This window comes from Haliotis rubra, unplaced genomic scaffold (genome assembly GCF_003918875.1).
Source record: "Haliotis rubra isolate DU_JTF1 unplaced genomic scaffold, ASM391887v1 Scf235, whole genome shotgun sequence".
In the NCBI taxonomy this organism is placed as follows: Eukaryota; Metazoa; Mollusca; class Gastropoda; order Lepetellida; family Haliotidae; genus Haliotis; species Haliotis rubra.
This window is the reverse complement of record NW_025766392.1, coordinates 916,207-930,637: the sequence shown is the minus strand read 5'-3', so window position 1 is coordinate 930,637 and position 14,431 is coordinate 916,207. Positions and strand designations below refer to the sequence as shown.

The window sequence follows — 14,431 nt, the reverse complement described above, 5'->3', positions numbered from 1 at the left end:
ACTTGAATATTTTGTTGGCACTTTAGTTAAGTAAATAAACATGATGTCTGTGGTGGGTCAATCTCTAATTTAGGATGGCGTCTGTGTAAAGTTAAGGCCACTAGGCCACTGGTCTTCAGTGGGCATTATGACTTCTTATGCTGATTTCCAGTGATTAGCTTTAAGTCAGTGACAGTTATGATGGTTGCAATCACCCAATGTTTGAGTAGAAAATGTTTGCAGTGAGCTTATATATTCTCCATTTCAACAATAATAACACAAGTCAAAACAAAGGGAAATAATTTAATCACAAAGTCATATTTTTTTGCATATTTTTTAACAAATGTTTCTTTTGATATATATTTGATGGCTACATGAGATCCATACACAGAAATAAAATGTCATTGCCCATTTGTTTGCCACAGACAGCAAACATCACAGGGTTGAAGATAGGAGGATTGTACAGCATGAAGACAGATAGGAACAGACAGAAATACATCTTCATATTTTACCCTGTGACAATATTCTATGGGCCAACATACACAAACGTGTTTAAGATTATGGGAATAAGACTTCCACCCTCGATCAAGGATGTTTTGTGTTGACTGCCAAATGAATACATGTGTACAAAAGATTACATTTGAAACTACTTGCAAACATGGGTGAAAAAATGTCTCCTACACATAATAAACATCATAATATAATTGTCTCAGGAATCTCTTCAAAGGGACTTCTGTTATGCATGCACATCATGTATATACAAACTTATTGCAGTGTGGTGATGCACATGTCGAAGTCTGAAGTGGGGCTGCACTGTCCCTCATGACATGATTATATATGTACAAAGTTTTACGTCATCCTGATTAGTGCACTGCACTAAATGTTTGAGAAAATGTTCCTGCTTGTAATATCTGAATGTTCTTAGATCGATTAGAAAGCTACTTAGATATGCAAATGAGTTCAGTAACCAGGAACATTATCACATGTACAACAAAGGATTAGGAAAATAATAATTCTGTAAAATATAAGACAGCTTAAGCAAGTATTGACCAGTATCACATTCCTAGCTAAAGTGCAACAATTCATCCTGGCTATCTCAGATTATGAGACTGGCACATCTTGATTGTCCCAGAGTAATCCACATCAAAAGGTGGATTTGTACAGATATGTGGCCACGCCCCCAGCCTGTCAATCACTGTCACAGTCTCAACTTGATCAGTCAGCTGAGATGCATAGTTCCACGGCTGGTGTGGTTGTATCTACATAAGGCTGGGTGTGGTACATGAGCAGGTGGCTGCTATACACTGCAGTCTAGAGAGGAATGTGATCAGGACTGGGTTGTTGATGCTGTTGATGATGATGACGAAGATGAGGGGGTCTGAGGCATGGTTGCATTTTGTTTGATCCAGGCATGGTTCATCACTTCACCCAGAGGCAGCCGATTGGCTGGATTGTGTCGGAGCAGCTGAAGCAGAAATAGTGTTATCAGTCATAGCTTATCGTTTTTTCAACAAAGTAGAACAGTTAGTCCCTGTTTTCGAAAATGACATCACCTTCATGTCAGCTGTTAGTATATTTAGAAGATAAAACTACTTTGTTTTCAATTTTGCGGTCCTTTATCGTTGATTTAAGACCGCTAAATGTAATTTAAGCATCGAACGTATCTTCATTCTAGCACGACTGATAAGCATTTTAAAACTGAACTGTTTAGCGTGCAAGAACACAAGGCGCGAAGGGGCCTTTTTTCCTGGAAATCGCTTGGAATCGTCCCGTTGAGGGACGGGTTGTGTAATGAACAAAATAAGACATTTTCAACAACATAAATGCTATATTTCAGGAACAAGTATGCTTGTATTTGTAACAGGTAGCATACATAAATTTAAAAAAGATACAGTTTATACTGTGAGCAAGTACAATTATTTGATTTTTCTCAAGCGAATTATTGATCTCCCCTACTGTATGACAATCGACTCGCCCAAATTCAAGCCGTGAACTCGCTAAGTTTAGTCGCCGCTAACTTTATTCATGGAAATAATTGTTGATAACCACCCTACTATTCCCAATTTGGAAAAGACCTGACATGCCACGTTTTATGTGGGATACATGGACAGTGGAAGGACTGGGCATTACGACCCGGACAGAAGCGGTCAGGTTAGGATGTGTGGGCCGACGTGTGTTGTCGACGTCAACACACGTAGATCTGGACCCGGTTTTAATATACTGCCGCTTTTGCACTGCTGACGGATTTTCCAGCTTCGTAGTTTCTTCACTTGGATTAGGGTCAAGAAATTCTTCTTCAAACCATTCGCTTTTTACTTAAAAAAACACCAAAGATGCTGCCGAGATAGAAATTGCCGATGTCCGACATGTTTGTTTACAAACAATAGGGTCAACGAGTTCGTTGTATTCATACGCGGTGAATCGGTCACTTTAATTAACGGTCTTAAACTGCCATTTAAGTACGGTTTTGATGAGCTCTCAGCCAATCAGAATCGAGTATCACACAATGTCGTGCTAGAATTCAATACAAGAGTTACAACATAAAGCTACATTTGTATTATAAGTCATAAAGACTAACATTTTTAGTGAACAAACTCCTAAAAATTGCAGATGACCATGACCTTATGATACCTAATTACTTGGCAGTTTGGCAGAGGATGTCTACACTGAATTTGGTAGTTGAAACTGGTCTCGCTTTACTCGTACTTGGGTAATTGTTCATGAGATCAGCTCCACAACACAAAACAGTGACGTAACAGCCCCATTTATAAACTATTAGGGCAGCTCTAACTGCAATACTAAAACAGAAGAACAAATAGGAGATACAACTTACAATTGTCAAACTGTTAATACTTACCTCCATCCTCTATTCCTCAATTTGTCTATATATGACTGATTAACATAACTTAAAAACAAAAATATATCTGGATAAAATCCATCAGATCAAAACTCAAAGCAATCAAACTACACATTCACTCACCTTTGCTATCAAATCCCTGGCTCCTGCTGACATATAGTCTGGGAACTGGAGATCAACTTTAGTAATTCTTCGATATGTCTCTGTGTGTCCCTCAGCCTCAAAAGGTGGCTTGCCCACCAGGAACTCATAGCAGAGCACTCCAAGACTCCATAAGTCCACCTTCTCATCATGCATCCGACCCTCCACCATCTCTGGTGGAAGGTAGTCAAGAGTGCCGCATAGTGTGGTCCGCCTGAAGAACATTACCATACTAGTTACACTTCAGCACCATGAACATGATAAATACCATCATAAAGTAGCATCCTTATACCATTGAGCATATCACATGCTAGAAATATCACTAGGATTGAGGATGGGGGTCATGGTAATATTACCTGGAGGATGGAGTCATGGTAATATTACCTGGAAGATGGAGGATGGGGTCATGGTAATGTTACATGGAGGATGGGGTCATGGTAATGTTCCCTGGAGGATTGAGGATGGGGTCATGGAAATGTTACATGGAGGATGGAGTCATGGTAATGTTACATGGAGGATGGGGGATGGGGTCCTGGTAACATTACCTGGAGGATGGGGTCCTGGTAACGTTACCTGGAGGATGGAGTCTTGGTAACATTACCTGGAGGATGGGGTCATGGCAACATTACCTGGAAGATGGAGTTAGGGTAGGGTTACCTGTAGAATGGGGTCAGGGTAACATTACCTGGAGGATGGAGTCATGGTAACATTACCTGTAGGATGGGGTCAGGGTAACATTACCTGGACGATGGAGTCATGGTAACACCTGGAGGATGGGGTCATGGTAACATTACCTGGAGGATGGAGTTAGGGTAGGATTACCTGTAGGATGGGGTCAGGGTAACATTACATGGAGGATGGAGTCATGGTAACATTACCTGGAGGATTGGGTCAGGGTAACATTACCTGGAGGATGGAGTTAGGGTAGGATTACCTGTAGGATGGGGTCAGGGTAATATTACCTGGATGGGGCCAGGGTAACATTATCTGGAGGATGGGGTCATAGTAACATTACATGGAGGGTGGGGCAACAGTAACATTACCTCGAGGATGGGGCATGCACAGACCAGCCAAAGTCAGCAATCTTCAGGTCTCCCCTGAGGCCCAGCAGGAGATTTTCAGGTTTGATGTCACGATGGATCACTTTACGACTGTGACAGTAGATGAGAGCATTGGCCAGTTGGCCGATATACTGAAACAAGCATAATAATCACAATAGTGAGTATATGGCCTTTGTGTTTAAAATCAAGAATTAACTTTCTCAAACTTGGAAGTTCACACCTATAAAATGAAAAGTCAATCGTTATCTCGAATTTCTATTAATGAACTTAATTGTTCATTACTATTACAAGAAATAGTTTTTGAATTTTTCTACAGACATAGGTCAAACAACCTCTCGACCATACCTCAAGACAGACAAGAATATGAAAAAGCTCAGCAGGCTTAAGTGGGTTCATTGCCAGTAACATGCAATACACTGTAATATTCGAACGTGTAATATTCTAACTGCTAACCCCCTGCTTGGTTGGTTGGTTGATTGGTTGGTTTGTTATTTAAGTCGTGCTCAGCAGTATTCCAGCTATATGGTGGCAGTCTGTAAATAATCAAGTCTGGACCAGACAACCCAGTGATCAACAGCATGAGCATCGACCTACGCAATTGAGATACGATGACATGTGTCAACCAAGACAGTGAGTCTGACAACCCGATCCCATTAGTCACCTCTTATGACATGTATGGGTTGCTGAAGATCAATTCTAACCCGGTTCTTCACGGGTCCTGATGTAGTGCCCATATTTTTGCCAACTAATGTGGGTGATTGGTGCAACTGCAGTGTTACTCACAGTGGCTGATCGCTGTTCATCAAATCTCTTGGCCCTCTGTAATTCCTTGTACAGCTCCCCCCGTGGGACGTACTCCAGGATGAGGTAGACCCGGGTCTTGTCATGGAAGTAGCCATACAGACGCAGGATGTGAGGGTGTCTGGGAAGACCAGATAGGAAGTGAATGAATGCCAGCTTACTGCACTGGGCCTAAATTTTCGAAGCTCTCTTAACGCTAAGATAGTCGTAAGCGCCATACATTATTGATTAACACTGACTTACGACTATCTTAGCAATAAGAGAGCTTTGAAAATCTAGGCCCAGTAATAGATTTTAGTACTTTCAATTTGTTTGTTGTTTAACTTCACACTCAGCATAATTCCAAACAATAATATCAAGATAAATCAAATCTGGACCTGGCAATTCAGTGGTCACTATTGTAAGCAATGATGCAGAAATGTGCATCCTGTACAAACAAATGTACAGATTGGAGGCAGAAAAATAATACAATACATCCAAAGGGAAGCACAATAGTAATCATTATACCAAATTCTTATCAAGAAACAAGTTCCTGTTATTAAAGTAATTATTAACATTTTACAGTATTCTACACAATGTCAATACTTTACGGGACCCTTTCTTTTTTCCTCTAAGGACTCTTAAATTAACAACTGAGGGTCATGTGGACCCACGGGTTTTGCAGGTCATGGTTAAACCCAAATAACAGTAAGAATCCACACATGTGAGTTGCTGACAGGTATAAATTACAACTGACAAAACTATCCAAGCCTGACACATGTGGTGGTAGTAAACCATGTACACTTATCATCCCTGGTGACCCTACCTGAGATGTGACTGAATCTCGATCTCACGGCGCAGCTGATGTTCCACCTGAGCTTTCTGCAACTGGGACTTGAACAACACCTGAATGACAAACATGCAGCATTACTACCAGTGGGCAAAAATAGCACATCAACATATGTTTTGATGGACTCTTCTTCTGAACCATGGTACTATTGGTACTTTGAGTAAGAACATATGAAAAAGGTGAGGAGAAATGGGGTTTAAGATCACTGCACTTATAGCTATGTGAACACACGTGAGTGTATGGCTGCTTGTACTGATCTGGACAAAAGCTGGTTTTATGTATGCTAAAATGGATACCACACTCAAATGAATGTACTGACTCGGAACCAAACAGTCATTTTATCTCCTTAAAGTCGAGCACTGTAAAGTAACAACAAGTGACATCATTTCATGCCATGTGGTATGACACGGACAGGGATCGAACCACCAATCTTCTGCTTTCAGGGCAGACTTTCTATCCACTAGACCAAAGTGGTCGTCGTCATTTAAAAGAAATTTGGAAATTTTAATATAAATTGTTTATTTATATACTTATCCTATCGCACGACTTGCACCTCTCTCTCTTGCTTTGACTTTTAGTGGAACGACTGTAAACTTTTTTCCATAGGCCTCCTTGTCCATTCTCCCGTGCACTCCATGCTGCTCTCCTTAATTAGCTTCCTAGTTCCTAATAAAGCTTGCAGCATGCTGCACTAATTGCCCATGTGACTACCTTGAATGATCGTTCTCATCTTGAGCCAGTGTTGTAGGCCGGGTTGAGTAGTCGGGAGGCGGGATAAGTATATCCATATACGATTTATATTAAAATTACTTTTAAAACTTATCCTATCTCCGACTTGCACTTATCCCACAGTTGGACGGCGGGCGCAGATTACCCTTCTGTCTGGACAGTGCAAACAGCTGGTCTTGGAGCTGTGTGGACTGATGACAACCGTAGATAGCGATGTACAAGGGAGGCCTGTTACTCATGCAAGCAACTCCTATGCTTGTAGTGGGTTCTCGGAACCCCTTGGCTTACTAAGCACAACGACTCCCAGGGAGATGGATGCTCCAGGCAATGTGGTGTTCGGCCGCAACCTTGTACAAGACAAGGGGCGCCAACTTCGGCAAGTAAGCCTGCCACGCGATTTACAAGGTACCCCGTAATTAAAGTCTTGCGACTAGAATCGGGCCAGCCCCTGCTTCAAGAAGGCCCCACAGACACCCGACCCGGCGGGAAAGAGAAACACAACTCAGAAACTCCAAGGTTTAGTTCAGTTCGGGCAGCATCAAATTGACCCTCACTCCTTTGCCTAAGCTTAGTCAAAGGATGGGCGGCAAAGTTGGAGGCAGAGCATAAAAAATCCATTGGAATTGGAGTGTCACACTTCACTGGCGTAATTGCTCCGAGGTTTAGAGGTCAGTAAGCGTGAATGTCGAACACCTCTGCATCGTCATACTGATTGTGCCTCACCGGGTCCGTAGAGACCACGCTAGGTGGCCGTATTCCGATCTGCCTTGGTATGGAGGCCAAGTGAAGTAGTTCTTAAACCCATATATTGAGAACAAAAGGTTGAGATCCAGTTCACCTTTTATTCACTATATACAAAGGAAGTAGTATGCGCAAATCACGGAACCGTCCCTCATCTGCGTTGTTGGGTCGATGTAAGCTGCTGAGCCAGTACAAGAGGTCGCGAACTGGTGTAGTCCCTGGACATCCGTAACAGACAGGTCTCGCAGGTAATGAGAAGAGAAGACTGTATCAGAGCGCCAGAAGCAACCTTCCATGATAGCGGTCAAGGAGCAGTTGCTATGGAGGGCCATCGTCAAGGCTAGTGCCGCGAGTCTCATGAGGATTAGGCGGCTGGAGGGAGGCAACCCTGCAGAGGTGTAGGCTTGCAAGATCGCGTGGCACGCATCCAGAAGGCCAATGTGGTCTGGGAAACCTCTCAGTTCATGAAGCGTCCGACAATGGTAGCCGTAGGCGATCCTCGAGGAGGCAGCAAAGTAGCGTGTAGAGCCCTAACAGGGCAGAGTGTCAAATCTTCATTATCATCAGGCCCAAGGATGGTGGACAACGGGAAGATGGTAAACATCCGGTCGCGGTTGCCCTGGCAGTTGGTTTTAGCAATGAAGTCCCAGCGGAGACCCAGGAAAGCCTTGCCATGCTTCTTCCACTCGAACCGCACCCGATGACATCAAGCATGCAGTTCAGATATCACGTGCAGCGGTAGCCAAAGCTACCAGGAAGAATGTCTTGAATGTCACTTGTTGAAGTCCTTGTCTTCTAAAGGTTCATAATCTGTAGAAATCATATATGATGAAGGGCGGCGGACAGATCCCAGGCGGAGGTCTGAACTTTCTGGACTGGTCAGAGAGAGTCTATAGGAGCGTAGTAGACTCTGCAACTTCGGGAACAGTGGAAATCTTAAGTGCCCGTGGTGGTAGCCAAAACTGAGTTGGTAGCTAGCGTAGTACCCTTGAGTTTCTAAGTAGTGTGGAGATGCTGGAGAAACTCAGCAGCGACCTGAGTCGAGGTGGAAGTTGGAGATGCAATTCCCCTAAACTTGCAATAGTCTTCAAACTTCTTCCACTTGTTGTCATTACAAGGAGCGATTGAGAAATATGATGCGCTGAAGTGATAGCTGTGGCTGCTGGGTGAGAGTAGCCCTTAGCTATGAGAGACCTCTGAAGATCGCCAGCGTGTAGATTGAGGGTCTGAAGTGACCCGTGGCGCAGTTCAGTGAGGGTGAAGAAGTAGTGGTCGTCCCAGTTGGGAAGCGGTACTGGGTTTGGCTCTGCCTGGCTTCTTAGGTTGACAAACCAACTTCTTGCTGGCCAGAGGGTGCGACCAACATCGTGAGACTGTAGGCCTATTAGTGGTATCAGAGCAATGATCACCTGGATGTAGGTCAGAGGAACTGTATCGAGATCTCGGCGTGGTAAGTACCGGAAGTAGGTTGGTAAGCTGGTGATCTGGATTCCCTAGTATGGCTAGGTGATCCGGTATGATATGAAGAACTAGTCTGGGTGGCTGTAGTTTTAGTTGGTGATCTGGTTCTGATTGGAGCTCTGGTTCGACCATCTGAATAGGATCGGCCATGAGATGTGGATCTGTACTGTGATCCTGTTTGGTCAATGGCTCTGTAAGGTGATCTAGATCATTATAGGTGACCTGGGTTGGTAAGATGATCTGGATTTGTAAAGTGATCTGGATCAATTCGATGCACTAACTGGAAACTGTGATGCGTGATCTGGATCTATAAGGTGATCTCGATCGAACAGGTGATCTGGTTTGATTTGGTGATATGGATTGGTTAGGTGATCTGGATCGGTCTGGCTATCTACTTGATGTTGTGATCTGGATCCATTCGGTCTGATCAGGTGATCTGGATCAGTCCGATTAGGTGATCTGGATCGGTCCAATGATCTACTAGGTGATCTGATGTTGTGATCTGGACCCGTTTGGTGATCTGGATCGGTTAGGTGATCTGGATTGATCAGGTCATGTGGATCGTAGTTGTGCTCTGGATCGTGATCGATCCGGTGATGTTGATCGGCACTGTGATCTAGATCGGGCTTGTGATGGTGATCTGGATCGTGAAGGTGATCTAGAATGATGTGGCGATCTGGATCGGCGTTAGGTGATGAAACCTGAAGTGTTGATTCATGATGAACGTCCCCCGGCGACGCTGTTGTAGCCAGCTCCGTCCGGTTCAATGAACTGTGGGGAGACAGTTGGCTGGTTGAACGCGGTTGGCCAGGCTCCAAACAAACTGAGACAGTCAAGGGGATATGTACCCATGATCTGGATGATGATAGTGTCGATCTAAGGTCCCCTGGTAGTGTAGATGGGACAGGCAAAGAAGAATTGTCGATCACAACCACCCGAGTGATCTGGCGCTATGGAAGGAGGTGATTGATGCGTATGTAATAGGTGCGAGCGTCCTCAGATAAGTAAGAATCTGATGAAGTGTCCATAAAATCCTCTTGAACCACAGACGTCGCCCTCTTGCGTGAAGGTACGATTTTCTGTCGCTGTAACTTGATACTCTTGGCGGGAGTGGGATCAGATTCTGTTAATTTCCTGTCCCTATCGGTGATTCTCCGGAAGCAAACACGAAGGTAGGCCTTAAAATCCTCATCTTTTAGTGAATTACACTTGCCACATCGTTTGTTCCAGTTACATTGTCCAATACAGTCACTGCAAAACGTGTGAGGGTCGAGGGACAAATAATTCGTCTTGCATTGAGCACAAACTTCCTTTTCCTTGACTGATTATCAGTTTTCCCCATGATGTTAGGGTGAAATAATGTCCCTAATATACAGCACGTCCACACAGTCATGCGACAAGAAAGAGAATGATCATTCAAGGTAGTCACGTGGGCAATTAGTGGAGCATGCTGCAAGCTTTATTAGGAACTAGGAAGCTAATTAAGGAGAGCAGCATGGAGTGCACGGGCGAATGGACAAGGAGGCCTATGGAAAAAAGTTTACAGTCTATCCACTAAAAGTCAAAGCAAGAGAGAGAGGTGCAAGTCGTGAGATAGGATAAGTTTAAAAATTGTGAAGTTTCCATGTTTTTTAAAGTCCACAACATTATCTGCTACTGTCCATAAGCAAAAGTCTGAATTTAGCTATTCTTGGACTATCAGAAACCCTGTGGTGGAATTAGATGATAATAATAATAATATCAACAGTTACCAGTTACAAGTTCTTACAAGTGATGCCAATAGTCTCAAGGCGATATCAAAAGAAAACTGAATATGAACTGATACTTCCCATGCATATTCTTATCCCAAACACACTTTTTTTAAGAAACATTCATGGTTTTCACTCAGAACATGTTCACAATTCCATATGAACCAATAAGCAGAGCTTTCCTAGTATTGACCTGCACCTAGAACACTGTGGAGTGTTTGGTACTGACATCTAGAGCCATTTTACACTGAATTAAAAATGATGTACAGTATGATTCACAGAATAATTTACATATTTAGAAATGAGAAGGATATTATTAATGTCAAAGGGAACAAAGTTTCAAAATTACAACTATTCTTTTTCCTGCCTTGGTCAAATGATATTTACCGAATTTGCTGTTGGATCAAATGTATTATTAGAGTTGACACTATAATTTCAAAAGACACATCTAAACATCCATAGGAGAATAGTGTTGCATACAGTGAAACAAAAAAATACACTATTTTGCAAACATCCACAAGTACACACAACTTATCATTACTTACTTTTAGTGCCACAATATATTTGCTTTTCTTCTCTCTGGCAAGATAAACATTGCCAAACTTGCCCTTGCCCAGTGGCTTGCCTATATCAAAGTCTTCAAGTGACCATTTCCTCCTGAAAAACAAACACCAAACTATAACCATGCTCATGCCAGTTGTGTTGAAGGCTGTGTTGCTGAGCCATTGTCAACTTTCTTACACCTAAATCAGCACCCAGTGTCAACTTGTTTAAAGTGGAACCTGACATTTACAATGTGGATGGGCAGTGGTTGGTTTGTAATAGGTTTATTTGACTAGTTACCAAGAACAAAGATGTCGTAATAAACAGTTGGCAACTGTCATAACTGGTCAGTGCATTGTGTAAACAAATTGAACACACTTGACCTCTGTACTTGGCTAGAGAAACTAAATCACGAGGGAGTGAGTATGGTTTTACGCTGCTTTCAGCAATATTCCAGCAATATCACAATAGGGAACACCAGAAATGGGCTTCTCATATTGTACCCATGTGGGGATCAAACCTGGGTCTTCGTCATAAGCGAATGCTTTAACCACTTGGCTACCCCATCATCCCAAATAAATCTGGAACTCAATTACATGTTATTGTTAACTGTGCATGTGTGCTTGGATGAATGGATGGATGGAATGGTTTCTCCAAATCTGCTTTACACATTTGGTAACAAGAGACTGCAGACAAAAAGGTGTCACTTTATCAACGATCAGGGGCCTAGCATTGTTGTGTTAAGTTCATGGTTTACAGCATATCATTAAACAAAATGTCTGACAATCATCCTCATGAGTAATCAAATCAATCTTTTATCCAGTTACTTGATTGATTATTTCATGATTTACTATGGACCACTTAGCATGCTCAGACTAGTAAACAAGGCCCTGATTTCTCAAAACAAACAAATTTTTACTCAAATTTCAAACTGAGTTTGACAATTTGAAACAGCTGAATTTTTAACTCAACTGCATTTTTAAAGTAAAAAAGCCCAAACAACTTAAGTAATCTATCCATCAGACTCAAATTGTCTACTATGTCTGAGTTTAATATCGATTCCAATTCATTTTGGGAAATGCATTTTCCTGCGTTTTCTCAAATTTGAGTAAAAACTCTAAATTAAGTCAAAACTCAGACTTAAGATTGTTTCAACAAATCGGGGCCAGACTAAGGCAAGTCGGTAACTGTAATTACTTGAAACTGTCCCCTTCCACTCCATCTGTCATATCACCCGTCTTCTTCATGGGCCCCTCAGCACCCTCTGTGGACTGGTTGGAGTTCACAGGCTGCAGAACCCGCTTAGCTTCCATACTCCCTTCACTGGAACAAAAACAGGATTGGTTCTTTATGTTCACACCTGGTTTCACAAGAAGTTAAAGTTTTGGTACCAGAACTAACAGGGACAGTTCTTACTACTGGATTTCATCCAAGATTTAGCAACTTTTAAGAACTCGTCAGTAGAGAAAGGAGAGCACTGCTAATGTCTGGAGTCTACAAGAAATGACCATGCCATTAAAGCACACGTGCTAATCACCAAGTATTTAGAAGAATTTTGCTGTGCTTTACACATACACAAGTGAAAAAAGTGTTATCATAAGTAAATGTCCATTTTTAGTTTCTGAAGATAAGGGAAAATGTACTGTGAAAAGTGTCCCTGATGAGGTTGCCACATTCCAGCAAGGAGCCTCTATTTTCTAGTAATATTTCTTTGTTGATGTGCAATTTTTAACGTTTTTTTTTTACGTTCAATTTCGAGGTTTAATCATTATTAAACCATACTATTGCAGTCATTATTCCTTCTCCCGAACTACATTTTTCCAGCATATTTTGTGGTTCCTCAACCTATATTAACCTATTATTCTAACAAAAAAGTCTTGAATGAAAATAATGTGAAACAATTATTTGAAGTCAGATTCTCAGTAGCGGAAAGAGTTCCTTCCTTTCCCCCATATTTTTTTGTAAGAGATTAACAGAGGTAACGCAGCGTGGTTCGACCCTTTATATTGTAAATACAATGTCTGACTGACTGAGTTTTAGGCTTTTCGCGCTTTTAGCAATTTTCCAGCAATATCACGTGAGGGACTCTAGTAGTAGCTAACACATTGTGCCCATGTGGGGAATCGAACCCGGCCTTCGGCGTAATAGCCAACGCTTTAACCACTAGGCTACCCATATTTAATTTTGGGGCTAAAAGTTATTTGGGATGGGGTAGATCTAATTGTTGTGTTAGGTTTTGTTAATAATTCTAGTACCCTTTATAAATATTATTTGGGATGGGGATAGGAACTATGACAATATAGAAATGTATTGAAATATGCTGAAAATGAGAATCAACGTGACGAGGTGTCGTTTTTGCTTACAAAGGTTGAGACTTTGCCATAGGTAATCCCTAGGCCGAGATGTGAATATTATATAATATTCAGTAAACATGACCGTCACTTAATATTTGACGGCTGTGATCACCATCAAATGATTCGTACGATTCACAGTAGCAGACCTTAGTTCCGAAAAATCAAAATATTTTGCATCATGTTCAGGGAAGTTTCACCAATCTTTCTGAAACATACATCCGTTCGAAGTGAAAACTGATTAGCCAAACAGAAGATGACATTGCGTCATAGTAAATGTATTGTAAAACGTTTTCACATTTTACCTTAACACGACTTGAAGAAGAAATACTGTAAATATCCCCTTGTCTGAAAAGAATGGCAGCCCTGGTTTGAAATTCGTATCACCGCTAATGATTGGAGTTAGACTTTGAGTATGGCATATGTAACAAGCAATGTGATTGGCCGAAAGGGAGAAGGGCGATAACTCTTATCTCATGTATGTATAAGGGATGGATATGTACGACCTTAATATGAGGGCATAGTCACGTTCAACAATATAATTGGGTTTGGGTAATCAGTATGATCTGATTGGGGTATCAGATACCTGCGTCGCAGATACACCAACATTAATGGCGTTTGTAAATGAATGGAACTAACTGCTTGTATATGAACACTTACTGATCAACATAGTCTTGCTACAAGGCTGTATCAAGCCTAAGGGTTAGCGTTGGCTCGTCACGCCGAACCGGGTTCGAATCCCCATGGGTACAATGTGTGAAGCCCATTTCTGGTGTCCCCGCCGTTATTACTGGAATATTGCTACGGCGTAAAACCAAACTCAGTCAGTCAGTCCAAGGCTGTACCGAATATGCTAAACCAATGGATGTTTACTTCTACTGCAGTAACCTTTAAAGAGACACGTCTAGATTAGTGGACAGCCGCCAGTCTGTTTGAGGAATATGTATACTTGTTAGAAAGTATCATTTAAACTGTTAATTATTACATTAGAGACTTGGGGCAAGTCTATGATCAACATACGACATGTCTAGGGCACAGAAATATTATGTCCCCTTTCAAAACTACGAAATACTTTATAAATCATAGGCGGATCCGTGTGTGTGTGTGTGCATGGTGCAAGGGTGCGTACCCCCCCCCCCCCTTGTCCTGAAAGTTTATTAAATGACCATTGAAACTCTCGTGAAAATAAG

General features: G+C 42.0%; 1 protein-coding gene across 1 annotated transcript; it reads right to left on the bottom strand.

The window, feature by feature from the left end:
* Positions 1 to 269: 269 nt before the first annotated feature.
* LOC124278328 (aurora kinase A-like) lies at positions 270 to 13,660 on the bottom strand. The gene is made up of 8 exons (XM_046714052.1): positions 13,547 to 13,660; positions 12,088 to 12,213; positions 10,893 to 11,004; positions 5,645 to 5,724; positions 4,822 to 4,960; positions 4,021 to 4,169; positions 2,960 to 3,191; positions 270 to 1,444 (listed from the first exon to the last, which is right to left on the bottom strand). Exons 2-8 carry the CDS (start codon positions 12,201 to 12,203, stop codon positions 1,307 to 1,309), a joined length of 966 nt encoding a protein of 321 aa, XP_046570008.1. The 5' UTR covers positions 12,204 to 12,213; positions 13,547 to 13,660; the 3' UTR covers positions 270 to 1,306.
* Positions 13,661 to 14,431: the final 771 nt, after the last annotated feature.

What these genes read in the sequence shown, in the direction of transcription:
- LOC124278328 (XM_046714052.1), bottom strand. Translation starts at nt 12,203, where the DNA reads ATGGAAGCTAAGCGGGTTCTGCAGCCTGTGAACTCCAACCAGTCCACA. An exon ending in GTGGAAGGGGACAGTTTCAA is followed by an intron (nt 11,005 to 12,087) that starts GTAATTACAGTT and finishes TTTGTTTTTCAG; the next exon opens with GAGGAAATGGTCACTTGAAG. An exon ending in CCAGGGATTTGATAGCAAAG is followed by an intron (nt 1,445 to 2,959) that starts GTGAGTGAATGT and finishes TTTCTGCTTCAG; the next exon opens with CTGCTCCGACACAATCCAGC.